Source organism: Macaca mulatta, chromosome 2 (genome assembly GCF_049350105.2).
Source record: "Macaca mulatta isolate MMU2019108-1 chromosome 2, T2T-MMU8v2.0, whole genome shotgun sequence".
Classification (NCBI taxonomy): domain Eukaryota; kingdom Metazoa; phylum Chordata; class Mammalia; order Primates; family Cercopithecidae; genus Macaca; species Macaca mulatta.
The window spans coordinates 108,980,732-109,007,121 of record NC_133407.1 but is presented as its reverse complement, the minus strand read 5'-3'; the positions used below and the strand labels follow the sequence as shown (position 1 = coordinate 109,007,121).

At 45.3% G+C, this 26,390-nt stretch overlaps 1 protein-coding gene across 4 annotated transcripts in view; it reads right to left on the bottom strand.

Annotated features, from left to right (window-relative positions):
- Positions 1–26,390, bottom strand: part of LIMD1 (LIM domain containing 1) — a 130,502-nt gene that overhangs the window by 22,787 nt on the left and 81,325 nt on the right. For 3 of the 4 annotated variants that reach the window (XM_028844037.2, XM_077992294.1, XM_015131153.3), the window contains one exon: positions 24,342–24,443. In XM_028844037.2, coding sequence (XP_028699870.1) covers positions 24,342–24,387 — 46 coding nt within the window. In that variant the 5' untranslated portion in view covers positions 24,388–24,443. Of the gene's footprint in view, positions 1–2,920; positions 3,203–24,341; positions 24,444–26,390 lie in introns of those variants that run through there. The other variant, XM_015131154.3, reaches the window with a different exon arrangement.

The window sequence follows — 26,390 nt, the reverse complement described above, 5'->3', positions numbered from 1 at the left end:
ACAAAGTCCAAATCTTTATTTGTGGAGCTCCCCAGTCTCACTGCTTCCTTCTCGGAACTCCGGCAGGGTAAACTCATTTCTGATGAGAGGAAAGGAGGTGGGGCTGCAGTTGCAGACGGGGTCCCTAGAGGGAGCGAGGAGGCCGCCAGGAAAACGGCGCAGGACTTCAGAGCTTGGGCTTCTGATCCAGTGTATGGAGAACACAGCAAACAGCACTCTGGTTCCAGGAATGGGGTTAGCAAGTTCTAAGGAATCTGAGCTGGAAATCAATGTTTTGTGTAATAGGGCGAAGATCACCTCTATTCCCAAAATCACAGAGGAAGATCACTGAACATGCAGAAGCACTGAACCTTCTAGTGTTAAGAAACAAATTAAACAGGAGCTTTTTCACCCATGAGATCAAACAAAGATTTTTTAAGAGTTTGTGATTGTTGTCACTGCATATTTTCATAAGCTACTGCTGAGAGTGTAAGATGATAAACTCTCCCTGGAAGGGAAACTTTAAAATGTTTATCTCTGACTCAGTGAGGTTATCTGAGACAGTTTTGGGAAAGAATTTTAAAAAGTGAATAAATATTTACTTAGATCCAAACTGGCAGCCCTAGAGGAACGGTTACATAAACCAGAGTACATATACATGATGAAATGTTACATAGCTATTTAAAATGTCATTTAAATCGTGTTGTAGTGATGTTGGAAAATGCTTATACTACAGAAGGATAGCATATATATGTTTGGGGTTTTTTTGAGATGCAGCCTGACTCTGTCACCCAGGCTGGAGTGCAGGGGCGCAATCTGCAGCCTCAGCCTCCCAGGCTCAAGGAATCTTCCTACCTCAGCCTCCTGAGTAGATAGGACTACAGGTGTGCACCACCACAACTGCCTAATTTTTGCATTTTTTGTAGAGACAGGGTTTCTCCATGTTGTCTAAGGCTGGTCAACAACTCCTGGGCTCAAGTGATCAGTCCATCTCGGCCCTCCAAAGTTCTGGGATTACAGGTATGAACTACTGCACCCATACTGAAAATATATTAATAAGTGAAAAAAGCAAACTTGACAAGTGTATTTATAGTACAATTCCATTTCAGTAATTTGCAGATACCATTGATAATCAAAAGGGGAAAAAACCAAACAGTGGTTAACACTGGTAGAAGTATAACAGAGAAACATCACTTTCTACTCCATATACTTTAATATTTTAAATTTTCTTTCTAGTATTAGGTACAGTGACAGATCGTATTAGAGAGAAATTTCACTTTACTTCATACATTTCTAGATTAAATTTTTCTAGAAATATGTATAATATGAAAAACAATACTTTTAATTTTAAAAGAAAACCCTTGGCAGGGCGCGGTGGCTCAAGCCTGTAATCCCAGCACTTTGGGAGGCCGAGACGGGCGGATCACGAGGTCAGGAGATCGAGACCATCCTGGCTAACACAATGAAACCCCGTCTCCACTAAAAATACAAAAAAAAATTAGCCGGGCGTGGTGGCGGCGCCTGTAGTCCCAGCTACTCGGGAGGCTGAGGCAGGAGAATGGTGGGAACCCGGGAGGCGGAGCTTGCAGTGAGCCAAGATCGCGCCACTGCACTCCAGCCTGGGCGACAGAGCGAGACTCTGCCTCAAAAAAAAAAAAAAAGAAAAAAAAAAAGAAAACCCTTATGTTATAATGTGAAAAGTAAAAAAGCAAGATTTAAAAATTGTATATCTCAACTATATAAAGAAGAAATTCAAAGAAAAAAGAATGGAAAGGAAATCTGCCCATGAGTGGCAGCGCCTCTGAGTGGACATATTTAGAATCTGCACGGTAAGGCTGGGCACGGTGGCTCACGCCTGTAATCCCAGCACTTTGGGAGGCCAAGGCGGGCGGATCACCTGAGATCGGGAGTTCAAGACCAGCCTGACCAACGTGGTGAAACTCCATCTCTACTAAAAATACAAAATCAGCCAGGCATGGTGGGGCATGCCTGTAGTCCCAGCTACTCAGGAGGCTGAGGCAGGAGAATCACATGAACCCAAGAGGTGGAGGCTGCGGTGAGCTGAGATCAAGCCATTGCACCCCAGCCTGGGCAACATGAGCAAAACTCAGTCTCCCAAAAAAAAAAAAAAAGAATCTGCATGGTGGAGGGGATGGTTTATTTCCTAGTTGTTTGTTTCTATATACTTCACTACACTTTCCCAAACATTTACCAATGAGCAGGTGTTGCTCTGATTATCGTTTAAAAAACTGCCCAGCTGGCTAGATAAGTCCTCTTGCTGCCAGCTCCCACAGCTGCAAATTCCCATGTCCAGACATAGGAGGCCAGTACAGGGGCCTGGGGGACTACGTCGGATTTTCCTTTATTCCAAATTTTTAAAAACTGAGACTCCCCCACTGACCTAAGAGGGTGGGGCTTAGTTTGCCCTGAAGAAGTCACACTTCATTTTTCACTTCAGTTTTGAAAGACCAACTGAATTTAGAAACTGGACAGTGCATCAAAATATATTTGTTTGTATTCTGAGTGGGAGAAAAGCCTAACATCTACTGAATGTCTTCTGTGGTCTAAGTACTATGTTTAGGGCTTACACATATATTTTTAAATGCTTGAAAACTTTGACGCATAGGTTATTGCATCACCGCACCTTCTGGCCCTGTACTGCCACATGCCTTTTACGGAAGAAACTCACGAAGTCATTTCCTACTCAAAGCCATCACCTACTCCAGTGAGCATGGGAAGGGTTCAGTAAAGAGTGAGGCAGAAATCAAACACATCACATGTCAATGTCAAGGAGCAGCGCAAGGATACAGGAATTGATTATTTTGGGGAATCACTTGAAATCACACCCAAAGATTACGCCTAACTTTCTGGAGTAAAAATATGATACTTATGAGTTACACATTATCATTTTCATTTCATAAGTGAGGAAATTGAGGCTTACCCAGGTAGCTGTGCTTGTTCCACTGCACCATGAGGCCATCTAGCAGTATTTAATGCTTGTTGGATGCACACCTATACGCAGAATCCAGTTTCTCTCTTCTGCCACGAAACAGGACAGGACTTTCTTTTTTTTTTTTTTTTTTGAGAGAGGGTCTTGTTGTGTTGCCCAGGCTGGAGTGCAGCGGTGCAATCATAGCTCACTGAAGCCTCGAACTCCTGGCCTCAGGAATCCTCCCATCTTGGCCTCCCAAAGCGTTGAGACTACAGGTGTGAGTTACCACATCTGGCCGGAAAAGGGAGTTTTCATTCAAGCACTTTCTAGGTACTGGGCCCTTTGCTTGCCTCATGTCTCACTTAAGTGTCATCAACAATTCTGTAAAAACTCCTTGTGATGACAGGCATTTGGATGTAACTTGACAGGTAACCTTCCACTTGGACACGGGCTAAAGTTTGTATCTTTGGAGAAAGGGGGTTGCTGAGAGGAGGCTGAGGCCAGGTAGGAAAAGCAAGCAACCTGGTGCTGAGAAGCAGGGAGGCAGAAAAGGTATTCTCCAGGCTGAATCACCCTAGATCTGGCCAATGGAACAGATGCCAACTGACCTGAAAATTCCTGGAATCACTGCCACTGTCCTGAAAGTTCCAATCAAGAGCAGGCTCCAGAATCCTCCTTATTGATATTTAAGCTAGAGCACCCAACCGCCACTAGGTGGTGCTAAACCACAGCCAGGACAAGGACAGACTGAAGCAGCACAACTTTCCCCAAGCCAGCCAGCCCTGGCGGCCTGCTTGAGTCATTTCATTAATCTTGCAATAATGTGCCCTGATGTTTGGGCAGCTGAAACTCACTTGTTGGCCGGGCGTGGTAGCTCAAGCCTGTAATCTCAGCACTTTGGGAGGCTGAGGTGGGCGGATCACGAGGTCAGGAGGCCGAGACTGTCCTGGCCAACATGGTGAAACCCCGTCTCTACTTCAAGCCTGTAATCCCAGCACTTTGGGAGGCTGAGACGGGCGGATCACAAGGTCAGGAGATCGAGACCATCCTGGCTAACACGGTGAAACCCCGTCTCTACTAAAAAATACAAAAAGCTAGCCGGGCGAGGTGGCGGGCGCCTGTAGTCCCAGCTACTCGGGAGGCTGAGGCAGGAGAATGGCGTGAACCCGGGAGGCGGAGCTTGCAGTGAGCTGAGATCCGGCCACTGCACTCCAGCCCGGGTGACAGAGCGAGACTCCATCTCAAAAAAAAAAATACAAAAATTAGCTGGGTGTGGTGGTGTGCGCCTCTAATCCCAGCTACTCGGGAAGCTGAGGCAGGAGAATCGCTTGAACCCGGGAGGCAGGGGTTGCAGTGAGCCGAGACTGCACCACTGCACTCCAGCCTGGCAACAGAGCGAGACTCCGTCTCAAAAAAAAAAAAAAAAAAGAAAAGAAAAGAGAAAAAAGAAATTCACTTGTTGCATTATGGTCAAGTTACTGATGCTTTTTTTTTAATGATGGAGAAACAAAAGCTAAAGAGGTTAAATTTACCTATGTAGCTAAAAATTAAATAGAAGAGTTGAGATTTGAACCCAAGTCTCTCTCGTGCAAGTCAACACTCTTTCCACCACTCTATACTGTCTCTCTTGTTGTCTATTCCAAAAGGAGTATCTCTCAGACTAAGGGGAATGTCAGTCGTTTTAGGCTGTTAGAACAAAATACCATAAACTGAGTAGCTTAAACAATAGACATTTATTTCTCCCAGCTCTGGAGGTTGGAAGTCCAACATCAGGGTGCTAGTAGGGTCAGGTTCTTAGTGAGGATCCAGTTCCTGATTTACAGATGGCTGTCTTCTTGCTATGTTCTCACATGGCGGAAAGGGAACTAACTAAATCTCTGAGCTCTTCTCATAAGGACACTAATCCCATTCATGAAGTCTCCACCCTCATGACTTAATCACTACCCAAAGACTCCACCTCCAAATACCGTAATGTTGGGATTAGAGTTTCAACATCGGGATTTGCGGAGGGGCAGTATAAACGCTCAGTCCTTCCAGGGAAGAAGACGGATTTCCTGGCATTCCCAATTAAACGTCCCTCTGCTCCCTTAGGGAGGCAAATTTCACTGTCCTCACTGACTTGCTATGGCGGCTCATACGTAGAGATGTAACACCAGGGAGCCGCTGTGGCTATGGTGGAGCTAATAAGGACAGAGGACAAAATGGAATAGCCAAGGGATAAACACCAAAAACTGAGGTGATTCTCAAATCTTTAGCATGCTTCAGAACCACCAGGTGGGTTAGTTAAAACACAGATTGCTGACTTAGTAAGTGTGGGAACGGGCCCGAGACTCTGCATTTCTAGTTAACTTCTCTAGTGATGCTGATGGTGCCAGTCCAGGGACCACACGTTGAGAACCACCGAGTCAGGCTATGCCTCAGGCTTGTCTCTGAACTGGCACTTCCATTTGATGCTGTTCATCTTGGTCAAAAATGTGAAGACCTAAACCATCCCTGGATAATCAGCATCAAACATAATGCTGCGGTGGGAGTGTCAGTGCTACATCTTTACAATTCTAGTTTCAGAATCGTCCTGCTTCCAGCAGGGGAATTCCCTCCACTAGGAAATAGCTGATGATAGTCACACTAAATATATAATCAATAGACCATTTTTACAGTTTTAGAATACAGTAGTCAGAAGTGCTCTTTATTTTATTTACATCAGCCATGTATAAAATATTGACTAATAGGCTGGGCATGGTGGCTCATGCCTATAATCCCAGCACTTTGGGAGGCTGAGGCAGGCGGGTCGCTTGAGGTCAGGAGTTCGACACCAGCTTGGCCAACATGGTGAAACCCTGTCTCTACTAAAAATACAAAAATTAGCCAGGTGTGGTGGCATGAGCCTGTAATCCCAGCTACTCAGGAGGCTGAGGCAGGTGAATCGCTTGAACCCGGGTGGCAGAGGTTGCAGTGAGCTGAGATCACACCATTGCACTCAAGCCTGGGTGACAGAGTGACAACTTGTCTCAAAAAAAAAAAAAAGACTGATCAATGTGCAGATTCACAGAGAATCCACTCCAAAAAGACACTTTCCACAGATGTAGTGAATTATTAGTATTATTATTTTTGAGACAGGGTCTTATTCTGTCACCCAGGCTGGAGTGCAGTGGTGCAATCTCCTTCTGGGCTAGAGCAGTCCTCCCACCTTAGCCTCAAGTAGCTGGGAACACATGCGGATGCCACCATGCCTGGCTAATTTTTTGTGTGTATTTTTAGTAGAGACGGGGTTTCACCATGTTGCCCAAGCTGGTCTCGAACTCAGGGGCTCAGGCTATCCACCTGCCTCGGCCTCCCACAGTGCTGGGATTACAGGCGTGAGCCACCATGCAGGCTGTGAACGAGTATTTTATATTTGCCTTCAGGCCATCTTCAGTTGAAAAGAGAAAAAGGCATCTGATAAAGCTGGTGTAGTTTAACAAAGAAAACAAGAGTTGGGGACATCATAAAAAGAGGTCAGCCATTTAACCTGACAAAACTAAAACTTGCAATAATACTCACCATTCTTCCTTCCTATAAAACGGAAATGAGCTATAACCTATTCTAGAAACATAATTGGTCCTTGGCGGTAAGACTCCACCACAAATTTCAGTTCCAAAATATCTCCCTGAGAAGTAAAAACGCAAGGCTTTCCCAACAATGAGAAGAGTTCCGGAGAAAAGAAAGCAAACATTAGCAGTCACTTGGATTGTTTTGGTCGTACTGTCCCAGTTAGTGACTTCTACCTGTACTGTCCATGGTGGCTACCAGCCACATATGGTCATTTACATGTAAATTTAAATCAATTAAGATAACATTACAAATTTAGCACCAGGGCTTGAACAAGTGTATCTTGAGTACTTAATGGCCACTTGTGACTAGGGTAGCTTTAGAATATCTGCATCATCACACAAAATTCTACCCAATCTACTTCTTCAAACAGCTTTTCTAGAATAGGTTTTTTGGTTTTTTTTTTTGAGACAGGGTCTTGCTGTGTAGCTCAGACTGGAGTGCAGTGGTGCAATCTTGGCTCCAGCAAACTCTGCCTTCTGGACTCAAGCCATCTTCCTGCCTCATCCTCCTGAGTAGCTGGGACTACAGGCATGCATCATCACACTCAGGTAATTTTTGTATTTTTAGTAGAGATGGGATTTCACCACTTTGGCCAGGTTGGTCTCAAATTCCTGACCTCAGGTGATCCGGCTGCCTCAGCCTCCCAAAGTGCTAGGATTACAGGCATAGGCCGCCACACCCAGTCCCAGAATAGGTTAACTCTTAAAAGACATTGCTAAAAACAAATCAGTTTGGTTTGGCTCAAGTGAAGGAAAGATCCAGCCTTGATTGTGCAGGCTTGCCCAGTCTCAGTCAGCCAAGGAGCACAGCAGAAACGGGCAAGCACTTTCTGCTGTGGAAAAGTACTCAGGCTTGGGGTCCAACCTTGCCTTTGCCCTTTCCCTGAAACGAGACCCTGGCTGCCACCGAAACGCTTCAGGTTCTCTGGTGAGGATAAAAGTGGGATCACAGTGGGGAACACAGCCCAGTGCACCTCATACCAGGTATCTGGTGTGACTGTTGCCAGCATCCCTACCTGACCTTCCGTTTCCTCAAATGACACCCACCAGAGCTAAAAATCACAACCACCACCCTCTCCCCCTCCTCATCCAAATCCCCTACATCACTCCTTCCTTCTCAGTTTATCTGTGGCAAAGGGCTAGGTATGGGAGGCTTTTGTTTTTAATTTCCATCTGTCAGACTTATTATCTTGTAAAATACAATAATATAGAAAAATGAAACATAAAATCCAAGCCCCAAATGTAGTTATTATCCAATTCAACTGACACAAAGCCACTCTGTCAAACTCTTAGGAAGGTCTCTAAACGTTCTCGTCTCTTTCTCGGCCTTTGCCGGTGCTGGCCAAGGACCATGATCTGAGCAGTGCTGCCTCATGCTCCAATTCTCTTCTCACGTGCCACTCCAAAGTCTTTCTTTGTCTTATAGTTAGTTTTCTATTCCCCCTATTCCAGGCTATTACCGTCTGGATCAGAGATGAGAATACTGCACAGAGAGACAACCCAGAGCTGTGCAGAGGATCTCCTTTAAGTATTCAGCAGAGCACCGATCAGCTCTTGCCTGTGAGGAAACTAACCAGAGTCAGAGGACAGATATCTGCAGGATTAGCAAGAACAGTGCCTGGCACCCACAAAAGCTAGAAACAGTGCCTATTCCCAACAGCCCTGAAAATGAGGAATAATAGAGCCCTAGACTGAGCTCTGCTCTGAATTCATCTAATAAATCATAAAAGCAAGACTGGAAAGGATCACTGTTCCCAAATAATTTAACTGCATCTCAGAACAATGCTCCGAAGATTTAAAGAATACAAAATATCCAAGATTCAATAAGGTAAAGTTTACAATGTCTGGTAGCCAATCAAATATTCCCAGGCATGAAAAGAGGCAGGAAAGCACAACCCATAGGGAAAAGAATAATCAATCTATGGAAATCAACCCCAATCAGACACAGATATTAGAATTAGCAGAGAAGGACATTAAAAGCTATTGTTTCCATATTCAATATGTTGGAAATGTTAAGTAGCAACATGGAAAATATTAAAAAGGCTCAAACTGAGCTGCTAGAGATGAAAACCAAAATGTCTGAGATAAAGAATACACTAGCTGGCCGGGCATGGTGGCTCCCACCTGTAATGCCAGCACTTAGGGAGGCCAAGGAAGGCGTATCACTTGAGGCCAGGAGTTGGAGATCAGCCTGGCCAACACGATAAAACCCCATCTCTACTAAAAATACAAAAATTAGCCAGGCATGGTGGCTCATGCCTGCAATCCCAGCTCCTTAGGAGGCTGAAGCATGAAAATCGCTGGAACCTGGGAGGCAGAGGTTGCAGTGAGCCGAGATCACACCATTGCACTCTAGCCTGGGCAACAGAGCAAGACTCTGTCTCAAAATAAATAAATAACAGGCCGGGTGCAGTGGCTCACACCTGTAATCCCAGCACTTTGGGAGGCCGAGGTGGGTGGATCACCTGAGGTCAGGAGTTTGAGACCAGCCTGGCCAGTGTGGCAAAACCCTGTCTCTACTAAAAATACAAAAATTAGCTGAGTGTGGTGGTGCACGCCTGTAATCCCAGCTACTTGGGAGGCTGAGGAAGGAGAATCGCTTGAACCCAGGAGATGGAGGTTGCATTGAGCCAAGATCACGCCATTACACTCCAGCCTGCACAATGAGGGCGAGACTCCATCCTAAAAAAAATAAATAGACATCTGATCTTTGACAAACCTGACAAAAACAAGCAATGGGGAAAGGATTCCCTACTTAATAAATGGTGCTGGGAAAACTGGCTAGCCATATCTAGAAAGCTGAAACTGGATACCTTAACACCTTATACAAAAATTAACTCAAGATGGATTAAAGACTTAAATGTAAGACCTAAAACCATAAAAACCCTAGAAGAAAATCTAGGCAATACCATTCAAGACACAGGCACAGGCAAAGACTTCATGACTAGAACACCAGAAGCAATGGTAACGAAAACCAAAATAGACAAATGGGATCTAATTAAACTAAAGGGTTTCTGCACAGCAAAAGAAACTATCAGCACAGTGAACAGACAACCTACAGAATGGGAGAAAATTTTTGCAATCTATCCATCTGACAAAAGACTAATATCCAGAATCTATGAAGAACTTAAACAAATTTACAAGAAAAAAAAACCATTAAAAAGTGGGCAAAGGATATGAACAGACACTTCTCAAAAGAAGACATTTATGCAGCCAACAGGCAAATGAAAAAATGTTCATTATCACTGGTCATTAGAGAAATGCAAATCAAAACCACAACGAGATACCATCTCACGCCAGTTAGAAAGGCGATCATTAAAAAGTCAGGAAACAACAGACGCTGGACAGGATATGAGAAATAGGAATGCTTTTACACTGTTGGTGGAGTGTAAATTAGTTCAACCATTGTGGAAGACAGCGTGGCGATTCCTAGAACTAGAAATACCATTTGACCCAGCAATCCCATTATTGGGTATATACCCAAAAGATTATAAATCACACTGCTATAAAGACTCATGCACACGTATGTTTACTGCAGCACTATTCACAATAGCAAAGACTTGGAACCAACCCAAATGTCCATCAATAATAGACTGGATAAAGAAAATGTGGCACATATACACCACATAATACTATGCAGCCATAAAAAAGGATGAGTTCATGTCCTTTGTAGGGACATGGATGAAGCTGGAAACCATCATTCTCAGCAAACTATCACAAGGACAGAAAACCAAACACCGTATGTTCTCACTCATAAGTGGGAGTTGAACAATGAGAACACGTGGACACAGGGAGGGGACATCATACACTGGGGCCTATGAGGGGGGTGGGGGACTGGGGGAGGGATAACATTAGGAGAAATACCTAATGTAAATGATGAGTTGATGGGTGCAGCAAACCAATATGGCTCATGTATACATATGTAACAAATCTGCACATTGTGCACATGTACCCCAGAACTTAAAGCATAATAAATAAATAAATAATAAATAAATAACAAAAAACTTTTTAAAATTTTTAGAAAAGAGAATACATTGGATGGGATTAATGGCAGATTACACCCTGCAAGAGAAAACATTAGTGAATTTAAAGGTACAGCAATAGAAAATGTCCAAAATTAAATGAGAGGAAAAGAATTTTTTAAATAATGAAATGGGCATTAAGTGAGCTGTGGGACAACTTCAGGGTGCCTAAGACTGGAGTAATTGGAGTCCCTAGTGGAAGGGGAGAAATGTAAAGAAACGGATTTGATGAAGACTACAAACCCGCAGATCCAAGAAGCTCAACAAACCCCTAAGCACAAGAAACATTAAAAGTATATCAAGGGATATCATAATCAAATTTCTCCAAATCAATGACAAAATCTTAAAAGCAGTCAGAAGAGGGAAAAACATGTTACATACAGAGAATAGAGATATCAGATTTCTCATTAAAAACAAAATAAGTGAGAAAATAGTAAAAACAAAAACAAAAAAAACTTTAAGGAACTCAAAAAGTATCAAGCTAGAATTCTATATCCAGCAAAAAAATACATATTTCAAAATAAAAAAAGTGAAAGAAAGATAAATTCAGATATACAAAAGTTTAAAGAATTCATCACCAGATCAGCACGTGACAAAGAAAAAATGTTAAGAGAAGTCCTTCAAGCAGAAGGAAAAATGGTACCAGATGAAAAAACCGGAATCTAAACAAAGGGATGAGGAGGAGCAGAAATGGCAAATGTATGGACAAGTGAGACTTTTTTCTTATTAGTTAAATCTCTTTAAAACTTTTAGAAGAAAACATGGACATGAATCTTCGTGACCTTGGATCAGCCAATGTTTTCCTACAAAAAGCACTAAAAACACAGGCAAATAAAGAAAAAAAAAAAGTAGATAAATTATACTGTATCAAAGATTTAAAACCTTTGTGCTGTAAACAATACCATCAAGAAAATGAAATGACAGTCCACAGAATGAAAGAAAATTTTTGCAAATCCTATATCTGACAGGAGATTGATACGTAAAACATATAAAGAACTATTAAGACTCAATAATAAAAAGACAATCCAAGTAAAAATGAGCAGGGAATTGAGAAGACATTTTTCCACATAAGACATACAAATGGCCAATAAATGTATGAAAAGATGCTCAACATCATTAATCATCAGGAAAATGCAAATCAAAACAACAATGAGATCCAACTTCACACCAAATAGGATAGTTAGAATAAAAAAAACTAGATAAGCATAAGTGTTGGCAAGGATGTGGAAATACTGGAACCCTCATACATGGCTGGTGGGAATGTACAATGGTAAAGCTTCTTTGAAAAACAGGTCCTCAAAAGGTCATAGTTACCATATGACCCAGCAATTTCACTGCTAGTATTTACTCAAGAGAACAGAAATGATATGTTCACATAAACACCTGTCTAGGAATGTTCATAGCAACATTATTTATAATAGCCAAAAATAAAAACAAGTATCTATCAACTGCTGAATCAATAAAATATGCTACATCATCTATACAAGGGAATAGTATTCAGCCACAAAAAGGTATGAGATACTGATTCATGCTATAACGTGGATGAACCTGGAATGCATGCTAAGTGAAAAAAGCCAGACACAGAAGATCATATATGATATGATTCCATTCATATGAAATACCCAGAATAGGCAAATCTATAGGGATAGGAAGTAGATCAGTAGTTGCTTAGGGATGAGGCAAGGCAGGTGAGGAGGTGAAGTGATGAATATCAGGTAATGGGAAAGTGTCACCTTTATTTATTCCAACATTTATTCTGTGTTAAGAATTATACCAAAGGTGCTGAAGGGTTATAAGGAGTAAAATCATGATCAGTTAAACCCTGTTCCTATTCTCCCAAAACCGATCATCTAGGGGGAGACAGAGATCCCTGCAAACAGTTTCAATCCAATCATAATTGAAAACACCCTAGGGCAGGCAAATGAACAAGGTACATGTGGGACCCAAGATGAGGGGAGCCGCAATGGAGATGGCATCGGAAGACACTGAAGGGGGAGTGATGTTCACCTGGGTGGTGATGAAGGGTAAGGGTGACAAGGTACAAGGGTAGAAAATGACAGGGGCTTCAGCGCTTCAGGAGGCTGTGGGGCAGCGGGGGAGGGGGCTAGTTTGAAAGAAGATAGGAAAGAAGTTAGAACTAATTTAAGGAATGTCTTAAACACCAGGCAAAAGAACTGGACTACAATGTAAAGGCAAAAAGTAGCTGAAGGTCTCTGAGCTGGAGAGTGGCCTCCTCACTGCTGTGCCCAGAGACCAGACTGGAGGTGACAGCAGTGATCCATGCAAGAGACAGAGATGGTCTGCCCAAAACAGGGCATCTGGGACCCTGCTGGCATCCAAATGCCACCAGTGGTGACCACTGCAGGGCTGCTGCTGACGTGGAGAGGCAGCTGTCACCCTGCCCCTGAACACAGGGAAGGGTCTGCATCCTCTGGCCAGGCGTTGGATTTGCCAGACCCCCAGGCTGGCCCGTGCCCTGTCATGCATCTGGTCCTTGAAAACCCGGCCACAGGATCCACACCCAGCCAACCTCAGTACTCCTGGGAAGAGTCTGGGAGCTCCCATGGTAAGAGTTCACTTCCCCTTTAAACTTTAACTGGCAGGAAGGTTATGTTGGCTTTGAGTCATCAAATCAACAGGATCTTACGCAGCAGATGGTTATGAAGGCTATGGAGCAATGAGGGAAAAGGCATATGATATATCTGTAAGTGGAAAAAGCAGGGCATAAAAGCAAACATACACTGTGATGACAACCAGGCAAAAACGTCTATGCAGGTACAGCATACGTTTTTGGAGGTTCTTTTTGGTATTGAATTATAGGTGATTTTCTTCTTCCATATATATTTTTTGACAATGTGACTATATTGACTAGGTGACGTATAAAGTATCAAAAACAAGAAACTTCATGAGTAATTTCCTATTAATAAGTGAACTCTGGCTAAGAAGATTTAGAGGCTGGGCATTGTGGCTCGCACTTGTAATTCCAGCACTTTGGGAGGCCAAGGCAGGAGGATCACTTGAGCCCAAGAGTTTGAGACCAATCTGGGCAACATAGTGGGACTCCATCTCTACAAAAATTAATTTTAAAAAAATTAGCCAGGGGACTACTAAAGGGACTGAGGTTGGGGGATCACTTGAGCCTGTGAGGCAGAGGTTGCGGTGAGCCATAATCGTAACACTGCACTCCAGCCTGAGTGACAGAGTGAGACTTTGTCTCCAAAAAAAAAAAAAAGATTTAGGAACAAGAGGCTTTATATGCAGTCCAATACAGTAGCCATGAGCTGCAGGTGGCTACTAAAATAAATTTAAACTTTAATTAATTAAAATGAAATAAAATGGAAAATGCAGTTCCTTAGTCACACTAGCCACATTTCAAGTGCTCAAGAGCCCCACGTGGCCAGTAGCTGCTGTGTTGGATGGTGCAGGTCTATAGGTCAGAGAGAGGCCAGAGGACTGAAGTCCACATGAAGGTCGAGTGGGCTGGTGGTGAGGCCACAGCCAACTTCCCAGCTAACTTCATCACATCCCCCAGGATGCTCTCCCTGCACATGCAGATCTCAAAAACTGGGATCTCTGCAGGCAGAGCCAGAGGTCGGCACCGCAACAGGCTCCTTGTGATGGTGACTGACTGACGCGCAGTGAGGGTGAAGGCCATGGATGTGGTGGCAAGCATATACGCAGTGGCTACGTGCCCCTGGGCACGAACCCACTTCCCCACTCACCAGCTGGGCAACCGCTCTGAGTCCCCATGACCTCTTGTGTAAGACGAGTGTGGCTGGAAGGCAAGCAAGGGACACAAGAAGACAGCCATGTGCAGCTTGTGTCTACTGTATTGGACTGCATATAAAGCCTCTAGTTCCTGAATCTTTTTTTTTTTTTTTTTTTTGAGACAGAATCTCACTCTGTCACTCAGTCTGGAGTGCAGTGGCACGATCATGGCTCACTGCAATAAATGCATTAAATGTTCCACAGACAGCAGCTCGCATTACACTGACTTACAGGCATGGATCCACTGATGGGTAACTATGAGTGCAAACAAAACTGTCGGTGAAAGGAGGAGAGAGGAGGGAAAGGAAAGGGAAGGAGAAGGAAGCTGAAGGGGCCAGAGCCAGGGGCAGAAATGTAAGAGAACAGCTGAGAGACACATGAAGAAGGGATACTCTCAGTGAGATGAGAGGACCACGGAAACCTGAGGAGGGCCTACGGTGCCAGAATACAGTCAGACCTGGGTAAAAGAGTTTACTCCCTAACCCAGGACTCTGGCTCTCAGATGAGGCACTGCGGTGTAACATCTTCCTGCTAATTACAATGTGATGCTCCTGTCGTATCGGAGCTGCTCTTCGTTCTCCTCTTAGACTTGAGAAGACAGATGACACCCTGGGCACCACCAAGTATCACCCTTGGTCTGGGACTACCACAGGGGAAAGGTGCAGACTTCCAACAAAAACCAGACATGTGCAATATCAGGAGCTTATGATGGAGACACGGCAACATAAGGTATAGGTTACACCAAAGTTAACCTCTACAATATACTGCAAAACCCTCAGATTCTGTTCAGACGATAGGAACAAAGGAGTCTGATGGTCTCCCCTGTCAGGGACTTCCTGGCCTCTGACTGAACCAGCAGAGTCTGACCTGGGAAACCAGGTTTGGCCCCAACTCCAGTGCACTAGCAGAACTAGGCTTACAGGAGACAGACACAAGAGACCCTTTGATAACCAAAGCAAGTGGCCCCTCCACTCTCTTCTGACCCCTGCGACCCTCTGGCTAGCTCCAGCCTCTTTTGGTTGCTTCCTGATCTTTCCCGTGCCCACTGATTTCCTTTAGCATCTGCCCACTCTTCCTTTCTCATGTTCTTGATCTTCAGCTTTTTCCTTAGGTCCTGCTGACTCATTCAGCTCATACAGAACTGCTGAATATGATGAGAAATATTGGGACAATTCAACAGCTCAGAAATTCGGGGATCAAAGCCCTTAGTCCATTTCTCTACTTTGGGTGCATCCCACTATTGAATTCTAGCCCCCCATTCCCAGCCCCAGGCCACTCCTGCACTCACAACTCGAGGGTGGCCAAAAACCCAGTCTCTGTTGTCACACAACCCCAAGGCAGCTGCTGAACCTGAAAAGGCAAGGCAAGGGCCCATGGCTAGAGCCCGGCTCCTGTCTTTGGCAAATACTCTCTCTAAGCAAAGGTAATTTAACACAGTGGATAACAGTGAGAGCTGCGGATCCATGGGTCTTGGGTTCAAGTGCTGACCACACCACTTAACAGTGACGTAACCAACCACAAACTAAACTCCCCAAGCCTCAATCTGTACATCTTAAGAGTAACAATAATAATGAACGCTGAACTCACTGAATTGTTACAGGATTTAGTGAGCCGCCATGGGCGGAGGAGGGCTACATGGTGTCAGGCTCACAGTAAGCTGGAAAGCTTACCTATAAATTATCTATAAATACCGCGGTGACTGTTTTACAGAAGCAGACCTGCATGAATTAAAGGAAGACCTCCCTAGTTCAGGCTTAACTAATTCAAAATGTGGAAGCATTTTCAGGGGCTGGGTTGATGAGGTCATTTACAAAGTCAACAAAAAAGGGAAAGGATTTCAGATGCAGTATTTAGACTGTAAGAAAAACAAAATAGCTGACAAGAACCCTCCAGTTCAGAGGGCTGAGTCAATCACCAAGCACTTATTCATTTGCTAAGAACCTCTGTTTCACAACACTAGGCTTGGTCCTAATTGTTTTACCTATCTCAAGTAACAAAATGGCATTTTGTGAGTGTTCTAGATGCAGGCTTTTTACTAAGAAAGGCTTTCTTCCAACTGGGTCTCAACAAGTGAGATTTTACTATAAATCCCATCCGCAGTCTTCAACAGGCATGGACATTCGGTTTTTGGAAGGTGAAATGAGCAATGGTATATACTCTTAGTTTTGCTTTTTCTCCCCACTAAGGCATGGCTGGCAGGTCACAGTGCATTTTGTACCCAGGAATATAAACAGTAGGTTACACCACTGCAATTCATTCTGGCCTTGACTTACACATCCCAGCACCATCCCAAGTGGACCCTGTCTGGCCCTCTGCAGCCTTCCACTGAGCTCGGGCCTGCACTGGGCATAATTTCTGTCAGCTGTGGGACTGGCTGCTTCCCAACTTCCATCCCCAAGGTGGGCACCCCCATGCTCCATGGGCTTCTGGCGGGCAGCGTGTATTTACCTAGTCCATCATTTTCCATCTTATATCATCAAAAAACTAATAGGAATCATGACAATGACATGGCAAGCAGGTTTCACCTGACTGTAGGATGGAATTTGTTTAGTCTATGAAATGAATGTCTTACTTTTAAACCTTAGTCTGCCTGGAGTGAGGACACAGGACCTTGCCTACTTCTCCCTCACAGACCATTCTTTTTTTTTTTTTTTTGAGACGGAGTCTCACTCTGTTGCCCAGGATGGAGCACAGTGGCGCAATCTTGGCTCACTGCAAACTCCGCCTTCCGGGTTCAAGCGATTCTCCTGCCTCAGCCTCCCAAATAGCTAGGATTACAGGCACGTGCCACCACACCCAGTTAATTTTTGTATTTTCAGTAGAGATGGGGTCTTGCCATGTTACCCAAGCTGGTGTCAAACTCCTGACCTCAAGTGATCTACCTGCCTCAGCCTCCCAAAGTGCTGGGATTACAGGCTGAGCCACCATGCCTGGCCTCACAGACTGTTCTGGAAGGTGCTGAGAAGTCCACTCAACCCCACATGTCAGCACATTGTTCCTCCTCTCACATTGCTGCTTCTGAGGCACAGGTGGGCGCCAGCCTCCCTCAGACAGGCCACTTGACACATAAGTGGACACAGCTGCCAACAAAGGCCACTCCTGACCTCTCCAAGGACCTCCCTCCCACTCCAGGGTGTGCCAACAGCTTCCTGAGAGCATCCAGAGCCAGTGGGGGGCATGGCTGCCTGGGGTGGATAGAGCCTGAGAGGGGAGGAGGGAGACCCACAGCACTCATCTCCACGGCAACCAAACATTCCCAGCCCAAGGAGCACAGCAAGAAAGAAGGGAAATTGAACAAACCACACAAACGCCCACACCACAACCTGATGCTTACTGCTAGCACGAACACCAAGGAAACAATCCCACAGAGGGAAGGAAAGATGCTGCACGAAGATGCTGGCTGGGGCTGTGTGTAACAACCCACAAGCCAGCCATGAACAGTGGCACGACTCAGTCGATCACCAAGTAACTTAAAATTACTATTATGAACTATGACATGACGTTAAATTAAAAAGGATACAACACTGTTTATATACTATGATCACAACTCTAAAAAGTGTGTATAAATTTGGAGAAAAACTGGCAAGGAAAACATAAAAGTGACAGTAGCTGAGCTACAACACTAACGTAACAGGTTTCTGTCTTTAAAATTTTCTTTGCAGCGGCCAGATGTGGTAGCTCACGCCTATAATCCCAGCACTTTGGGAGGCCAAGACAGACAGACTGCTTGAGCCCAGGAGTTCGAGACCAGCCTGGGCAACATAGCAAGACCCTGTCTTTACAAAAAATAATAAAAAACAGCTGAACATGGTGGTGCATGTCTGTAATCCCAGCTACTCAGGAGGCTGAGGTAGGAGGATCGCCTGAGCCCAAGAGTTCAAGTCTGCAGCGAGCTGTGATCACACCACTGCACTCCAGCTTGTACGACAGAGCAAGACCCTGTCTCAAAAAAAAAAAAAAAAAGATAAAATTGTTCTCACAGCTTTCCCCATTGCTGCTTCTTATCAGTAGATGGGGAAATGTGCATATCCGTGTAAGGGAACCTGCCTCGGTGCCTGGGAGAACCTGCACGTAGCCATGTACGCAAAGGTTTGCCTGGATCTTGGTGGAACACCTTGTAGGCTTCCAGAACACAAAAGGATGCATGGCTATCTCTCATTCACCTCCCTATTCCCCTAGGAGCCTGTCACCAGACAGTGTCTTACCTCTAATGAGGTATGGGGATTTCTGCCTGCCCCTCAGAACAGAGCTGTGGGCTCTGAGATCACTTAGCTGCAGTCTAAAACTGCTTCTCAAAATCCCACTTGTGTGGTAGTCATCAGCCTCTTTTGCTTCAGTGTCATCCTCTGCAGTGTATGGGACAAGGATCCACGAAGATGGTACGTTCGACATATTCGTTGTGTTGCCTATGTAAGTAATAAACAGCCTGAAGTAACAGAGACTTGTTGTATCTTTACCAAACCAGTCAGGCCCTGGACTTGCCCTGTAAATGTGTGTAAGCTTAACAGTATCCCAATACTATGTTTTAATGCAGTATCAATGGACCTCAAGAAGTATGTGTATATACCAACAGATACCTCCATATGCCATATGCTATATATAAAAATATAAAATATAAATAAAATATATATAAATAAATAAATATAAAATCTGGCTTTACATACTATATACAGTGTTTTAAACTAGATTTTCATAAATGAAATGGGAAAATAGAAAAGATACATATACAAATATGTTCAGAAATATACACACTAACCAGACTCTATCAATAAACAAAATAAGATAAAGAACAAAGAAAACACACTTCTTTTTGCTTGACTCGGTGGAATTAATCAGAGGAGGGAGAACCAGAAAAACAGGGAAGTACAGGTGAGCAAAGATTCAAGAGAGCTGGATTCCACGCCAGCTCCATAGCCAGGTTTTTGACCTTGAGAAATTCTCTTTCCCTGTCTGCCCCCATTTTCTCTTCTAAGAAGGAGGGGATGCTCTAGATGCACCCAGACTGCCAGCTGTGCCATCTCCATGGTATTAAGGCTCACAGAGACACTCGGGACCTGCAGAGCTGAGACATAGAGCTCCCGGGTGCCTCCTTCTGCTGAAAGCTGAGGTAAAGGGCAGCAATCTGGTAACTGAAAAAAGGCAAGTCACCTCCAGTGTCTAAGAGAAGCTGCTGAGACACATGCCCAGTCTCCAACATTCCAACTGTTTTTGGAACTGGAGAGGAAGTGGGACATTCACACAGCAGGAGGGTGTGCAGCCCCAGGGCAAACAGCAGTGCCCCTATACTCACTTTTTGACAAAATCCGAATCCTCATTCCTTCAGCAACTCTGTTCTAGGGCCTGGTTTGCTGGTAATGGATCCACAGAGAGTGCAGTTCACCGTCTATGTAATAACACCAAGGGTCGGATATGGTGGCTTGCACTTGTAATTCCAACACCTTGGGAGGCTGAGGCAGGCAGATCACCTGAGGTCAGGAGTTCAAGACCAGCCTGGTCAACATGGTGAAACCCTGTCTCTACGAAAAATACAAAAATTAGCTGGGCCTGGTGGTGCATGCCTGTAGCCCCAGCTACTCAGGAGGCTGAGAGGCAGGAGAATCGCTTGAACCCAAGAGGCAGAGGTTGCAGTGAGCCGAGATCGCGCCACTGCACTCCAGCCTGGGCAACAGAGTGAGATCTGTCTTAAAAACAAACAAACAAACAAACAGAACAAAACAAAACAAAACAAAACAAGAAAGGAGAGTGCACCAAATTCAGGAGAAGTCTCTTCCTGCTAAGGAAACAGGGAAGGCTTCCTGGAAGAGGAGGCATTTGAGCTGAGTCATAAGACTGGACAGACAAATGTATTAAGTGAATGGGGAGAGGCTATTCTAGAGAACAATGTGATCAGAGGCATGGAAGTGAAAAAGAGAAATTCAGTTTGACTGGAATAGGAAGCAGGAAGTGATAAGACAGGGACAAGACCACAAAGGCCTTCAGTGCTAGACCAATCAAAAACTAAACCAGATCTGTCTTCCTTAAGTGTCTGTGCTTGTCACAATTTGAAGAAAGAGAAACTCACTCCATTAAGAAATAGACAGTCACACAAGCAGCCATGGGTGGAACCCACAGACTCATCTGTAATGGGTTGAATGTCTACGTCCCCCTAAAATTCCTATGTTAAAATCCTAACCTCTGGCCGGACACGATGGCTCGTGCCTGTAATCCCAGCACTTTGGGAAGCCAAGGCGGGTGGATTACCTGAGGTCAGGACTTCGAGACCAGCCTGACCAACGTGGAGAAATCCCATCTCTACTAAATATGCAAAAATTAGTTGGGCATGGTGGCGCATGGCTGTAATCCCAGCTACTTGGGAGGGTGAGGCAGGAGAATCGTTTTAACCCGGGAGGCGGAGGTTGTGGTGAGCTGAGACCGCGCCATTGCACTCCAGCCTGGGCAATAAGAGAGAAACTCCATCTCAAAAAAAAAAAAAAAAAAAAGTCCTAACCTCCAAGGTGATGGGATTAGGGGGTAGGGCCTTTGGGAGGTGATTCTCATGAGGTGGAACCCTCAAGGAATGGGATTAGTGCCCTTATAAAGGGGATCCCAGAGAGCTCCCTTCCACCATATGAGTACCCAGGAAGCGGGCCCTTAACTGACACCTCATCTGCCAGCACCTTGATCTTGAACTTTCCAGCCTTTAGAACTGTGAGAAATACATTTCTATTGTTTATAAGCCAACCAGTGTATGGTACTTTGTTATAACAGTCCAAACAGACTAAGATGCTCATCAACTGGTTTTCCCTCACCAACAGCTTCCCTAATTCAAATGGTAATTGCTTGAGGTGGAAAACAGCCTCTCCTTAATATTTATTTTCTTTTTCCTGAAAAATAGAGCAAGTATTGAGAAACCGTTGCAGGAGTCAAAGGTCAAACATAAACTGTAAAGAAAGATCTGATACAAGCAGCCAAGAAACAAGAAAAAATGCTCAAGGGCCAGGTGTGGTGGCTCATGCCAGTAATCCTGGCCCTGTGGGAGGCTGAGGTGGGAGGATCACCGGAAGTCAGGAGCTCAAGACCAGCCTGGGCAATACAGCGAGACCTCAGTCTCTACAAAAATTTTAAAACATTAACTGGGCATGGTGGCACATGCCTGCAGTCCCAGCTACTCAGAAGCTGAGGCAGAAGGGTTGCTTGAGCTCAGGAGTTCAAGGCCGCAGTGTACTACAATTACATCACTGCACTCCAGCCTGGATGACAGAGCGAGACTCCATCTCAAAACAAAACAAACCTCCACATCATCAACGATCAAAGAAATGCACATCAAAACCACAGAATGGCCATTACTAAAAAGTTAAAAAGTAGATGTTGGCAAGGTTATAGAGAAAAGGCAATGCTTATACACAGTTGGTGGGAGTGTAAATTAGTTCAGCCACTGTGGAAAGCAGTTTGGAGATTTCTCAAAGAACTAAAAATAGAGCTACCATTTGACCCAGCAATACCATTACTGGATATATATACAAAGAAAAGTAAATCTTCTACCAAAGATACCTGCACTCGTATGTTTACCACCACACTATTCACAATAGCAAAGACATGGAATCAACCTAGGTGCCCATCAGCAGTGGACTAAATAGAGAAAATGTGGTACATATACATCATGGAATACTACACAGCCATAAAAAAGAATGACATCATGTCCTTTGCAGCAACATAGAAACACAAGAAACAGAAAACCAAATATTGCATGTTGTCGCTTAGAAGTCAGAGCTAAACTTTGGATACACACAGACAAAAAGATGGGAACAACAGACAGTGGAGACTCCAAAAGGAGGGAAGAAGAGGAGGGGAAAAGGGCTAAAAAACTTTCTACTGGGTACTATGTTCACTGTCTGGGTGACAGGACCAATAGAAGCTCAAACTTCAGATCCACACAATATACCCTTGTAACAAACCTGCACCTCCTGAATCTAAAACTAAAATTAAAATGTAACTAACAAACTAAATAAATAAATAAAAGAGGGCCTAAACACAGCTCCCATACAGATAAAATACAAACATGTGCCCAAGGCTTTATTTAACTCATCAATTAATAAATGAACCAATAAGTGGTATAATTGGGATAATTCAAAGAACCATAGACCATCAGGAATGTTGAAATCAATTTGCTTAATAGATTGCAAAACTGGTCAGTCTCCACAGGGCAACAGTCATCAACTGCACCTCCACCGGACAGTCTGCATTGCTATAGACAAGAATCGTGTTTGTTACCATCAATATTCTACAACTTACAGAGTGCAACACAGCTCAGACAAGGAAAGTCCCCTAGACCCAGAGAATTCGATAACCAGACCACTCCTAGATTTCCACTGCAGACATTCACTAGGCTTTTTGATTCATCTCAAAGTCTTTCCCTACATAGGTGAACATTGAACAATGGGTAAACCATAAACTCTCAGGCATGTGTTCCAGGGGAAATTGCAGTGAGGACTGAAGCGTGAGGTTCAGAACTCAGGCATCTGCCTGGACCATGAAGGCTCAGCAGGTTAGGAGGCCACTGGTTAACCGTGTGCACTGGTTAACTTTATACTGAGAATTAGGATCTCTGGCTGTGAACAAGTTCTTCCCCTTCCCTTCTCCAGGATCCAAAATGAGGAGCCCCAAACTAATGGTGGTCAGCCCTGACCACACCCTGGAAGAATCCGAGAAACTGTGAAAAAATACACTTGCCCCTCTTGGGTGGATGAGGTGGCTCACGCCTGTAATCCCAGCACTTTGGGAGGCCGAGGAGGGTAGATCACAAGGTCAAGAGATCAAGACCATCCTGGCCAACATGTCTCTACTAAAAATACAAAAATTAGCTGGGCGTGGTGGCGCACACCTGTAGTCCCAGCTACTTGGGAGGCTGAAGCAGGAGAATCGCTTGAACCCAGGAGGCGGAGGTTGCGGTGAGCTGAGATTGCACCACTGCACTCCAGCCTGGCAACAGAGGGAGACTCCATCTCAAAAAAAAAACAAAAACACACTTGCCCCACTCTAGGAATTCCAAGGGTGATGCCCTGGCCCCACCCTTGATTAGCAGAATCAGAGCTAAATCCTAATCTGATAGGATTAGCTAGGAATCTCGCTAATCTGATTCTGCTAATCAAGGGTGGGGCCAGGGCATCACTGGGTTTTAAAGTCTCTGCAGGTGACTCTAATGAGCAGCAGGATTGCAAACCACGAGGCCAGATGGTAAGAAAGACCCCTTTGTCCCTGACACCTGGTGACTCTGCTGTAACGTTCCCTTTTAGTTGAGAGCTGCTAGCCTCAGGATAGGATTGAGAATATAGGCAGGACATTTTCTAAAAATACTCCTCAAAATTAATATTTGATAGAGACCAGAAAACAAGCACAATCCATAACTTGGTCAGACTTGGCAAGCACGCAATGTGTTAGAATCTTCCACAGGGAGCTGTTGCCATCCATTCAATCCAGACTCCTGATGGGCTGCCTGAATTATAATGCACGTACTGCAGTATAAAGATGCCCACAGGTGTGTGCTAGGTAGGCACCAGCACACGGGTGGCATGCACACACACCTCATGCTCATACAGCAGCCTCCGAATCCAAGATGAGGTGAGGAAGTTGGTTACAGAGTAATAAAGGCCCCCCCACCTCACTCTGGGATAGCTGACTGACTCATCACTTTTGGTTGGCTGGTCCCCACAGTGGGGGAGAGAACTGACACACAGGGTAGACAGGGTGAATCCCAGCACTTCCTCCCAAATCTTCTGAAACCTCTTCCTATGTATTTCAAACCTGATGTGATTAGGGATCACTCTGAACTCGTTCAACTTATCACCGGAATCACAGGCAATCTTTGGTATTGTGTGAAGTCACCGTGCCCTGATCGGCCTCTGGTGGTGGTAAGAAACCCTGCTGTAAAAGACACTGTCTGGCTTTTCTGTGGGGCTGAGGAAGGCCATGGACCAACTGTCTCCTGAAAGATGATCTTCTCTCTCCTCCCTTTCTCGGTCCCCATGTTCCTTACCCATCCCCCACACACCCGACACCCACACCCACACTTACTGCAAGCTGCACAGGTGAAGCATGTGTCGTGGTAGAGGTTCCCCATGGCCTGGCAGGCCTGGCCAGCCCCAAACACCCCTTTGCTGCATTTCACACAGGCTCCTGCAAGGACAAGAGAAACATCAGTGAGTCAGGAGGGAACCAGTGGAAACTGAGTCATAAAAAAGCCAATGAACAAAGCATCATACCATCCCTCCCCATGGCCAGCCCACCACCAAATCCAGTGGATGACTCATTTGAAGTGTCTTTCCCTCCTTCTCCCTCTGTCACTCTTTTAACTGCAGAAAACAGCTACCAGGCTGGACTTCCGGTCCCACTTTCCCTGCCCCACTGTTATGCTAATGTTCAGAATACCTGGGCTTGGTCAACTCCCTCCCTCACCCGACCCAAAGCTTTCGGAAGGTTCCCACTGTTTATAAGACAGTTCACAAAGATCGCACCATCACTATAATATGCCAAGCATGCAGGCTGGGCAATTTCTTTTTTTCTTCTTCTTCTTTTGAGACGGGGGTTCTCGGTATGTTGCCCAGACTGGTCTCGAACTCCTAGGCTAAAGCGCTCCTCCCGCCTCAGCCTCCCAAAGTGCTAGGATTACAGGTGTGAGCCACCATGCGTGGCCAGACAATTCTAACTAAATTATTTCCTTTATTTTTCAGTTGGAACCACCAACTAGGATTTAGTAACTTCAAGTTTTACAAAAAGTATATAACACCCCAAGCCCCGGGTTTGTCACACTGCAAGCAAGTGCTCTTCCCTGCCCTTCCACCAGCAGCTCCTCACCCCCTAACAAGTCCCACAGGGTCTTAGCCCAGACTTTGCTGATGAGCCCCTACCTAGTACATTCTACTCCTGCCCTTCTGTTCACTCAAGTCCTGAGGCTTTCATCTCAGCCTGCTCCACGATTCCTTCCTCAGCCTCTTCAGCTCTCTGACTCTGGGGGCAACATGATGAATCAGAAATTTAAAGAGCCAGCCAGGTGTGGTGGCTCACGCCTATAATCCCAGTGCTTTGGGAGACCAGAGCAGGAGGATTGCTTGAGGCCAGGAGTTCAACACCAGCCTGGGCAACATAGGGAGATCATCCATTGAAAAGAAGGGAAGGGGAAGGGGGGGGAAGGAGAAAAGGAAGGGGGGTGGAAGGGGAAGGGGAAAGGGAAGGGGAAGGGGAAGGGGGGGAAGGGGGAAAGGGGAAGGCGAATGGGGGGAAGGGGGAAAGGGGAAGGGGAATGGGGGGAAAGGGGAAAGGGAAGGGGGGAAAGGGGAAGGGGAAAGGGGAAGGGGAAGGGGGGAAAGGGAAAGGGGAAGGGGAAGGAGCGGAAGGGGGGAAGGGAAGGGGGGAAGGGAAGGGGGTAAGGGGAAGGGGGGAAAGGGGGAAGGGGGGAAAGGGGGAAGGGGGGGAAGGGGGGAAAGGGGGAAGGGGGGGAAGGGAACATTTTTTGAGACAGAGTCTCACTCTGTCACCCAGGCTGGAGTGCAGTGGTACAATCTCAGCTCACTGCAACCTCCACCTCCCGGGTTCGATTCTCCTACCTCGGCCTTCCAAGCAGCTGAGACTACAGGCGCGCACAACTAAGCCCAGCTAATTTCTGTATTTTCTTTTTTTTTTTTTTTTTTGAGATGGAGATTCGCTCTGTCGCCTAGGATGGAGTGCAGTGGCGCAATCTCAGCTCACTGCAAGCTCCGCCTCCCGGGTTCATACCACTCTCCTGCCTCAGCCTCCCGAGTAGCTGGGACTACAGGTGCCCGCCACCATGCCCGGCTAATTTTTTTGTATTTTCAGTAGAGACGGGGTTTCACCGTGCTAGCCAGGATGGTCTCAATCTCTTGACCTGGTGATCCGCCCACCTCAGCCTCCCAAAGTGCTGGGACTACAGGCGTGAGCCACCGCGCCTGGCCAATTTTTGTATTTTCAGTAGAGACGGGGTTTCACCATGTTGGCCAGGCTGGTCTCTAACTACTGACCTCAGGTGGTCCGCCTGCCTCAGCCTCCCAAAGTGCTGGGATGACAGGCATGAGCTACCACGCCTGGCCTGAAAAAACAAATTTAAAG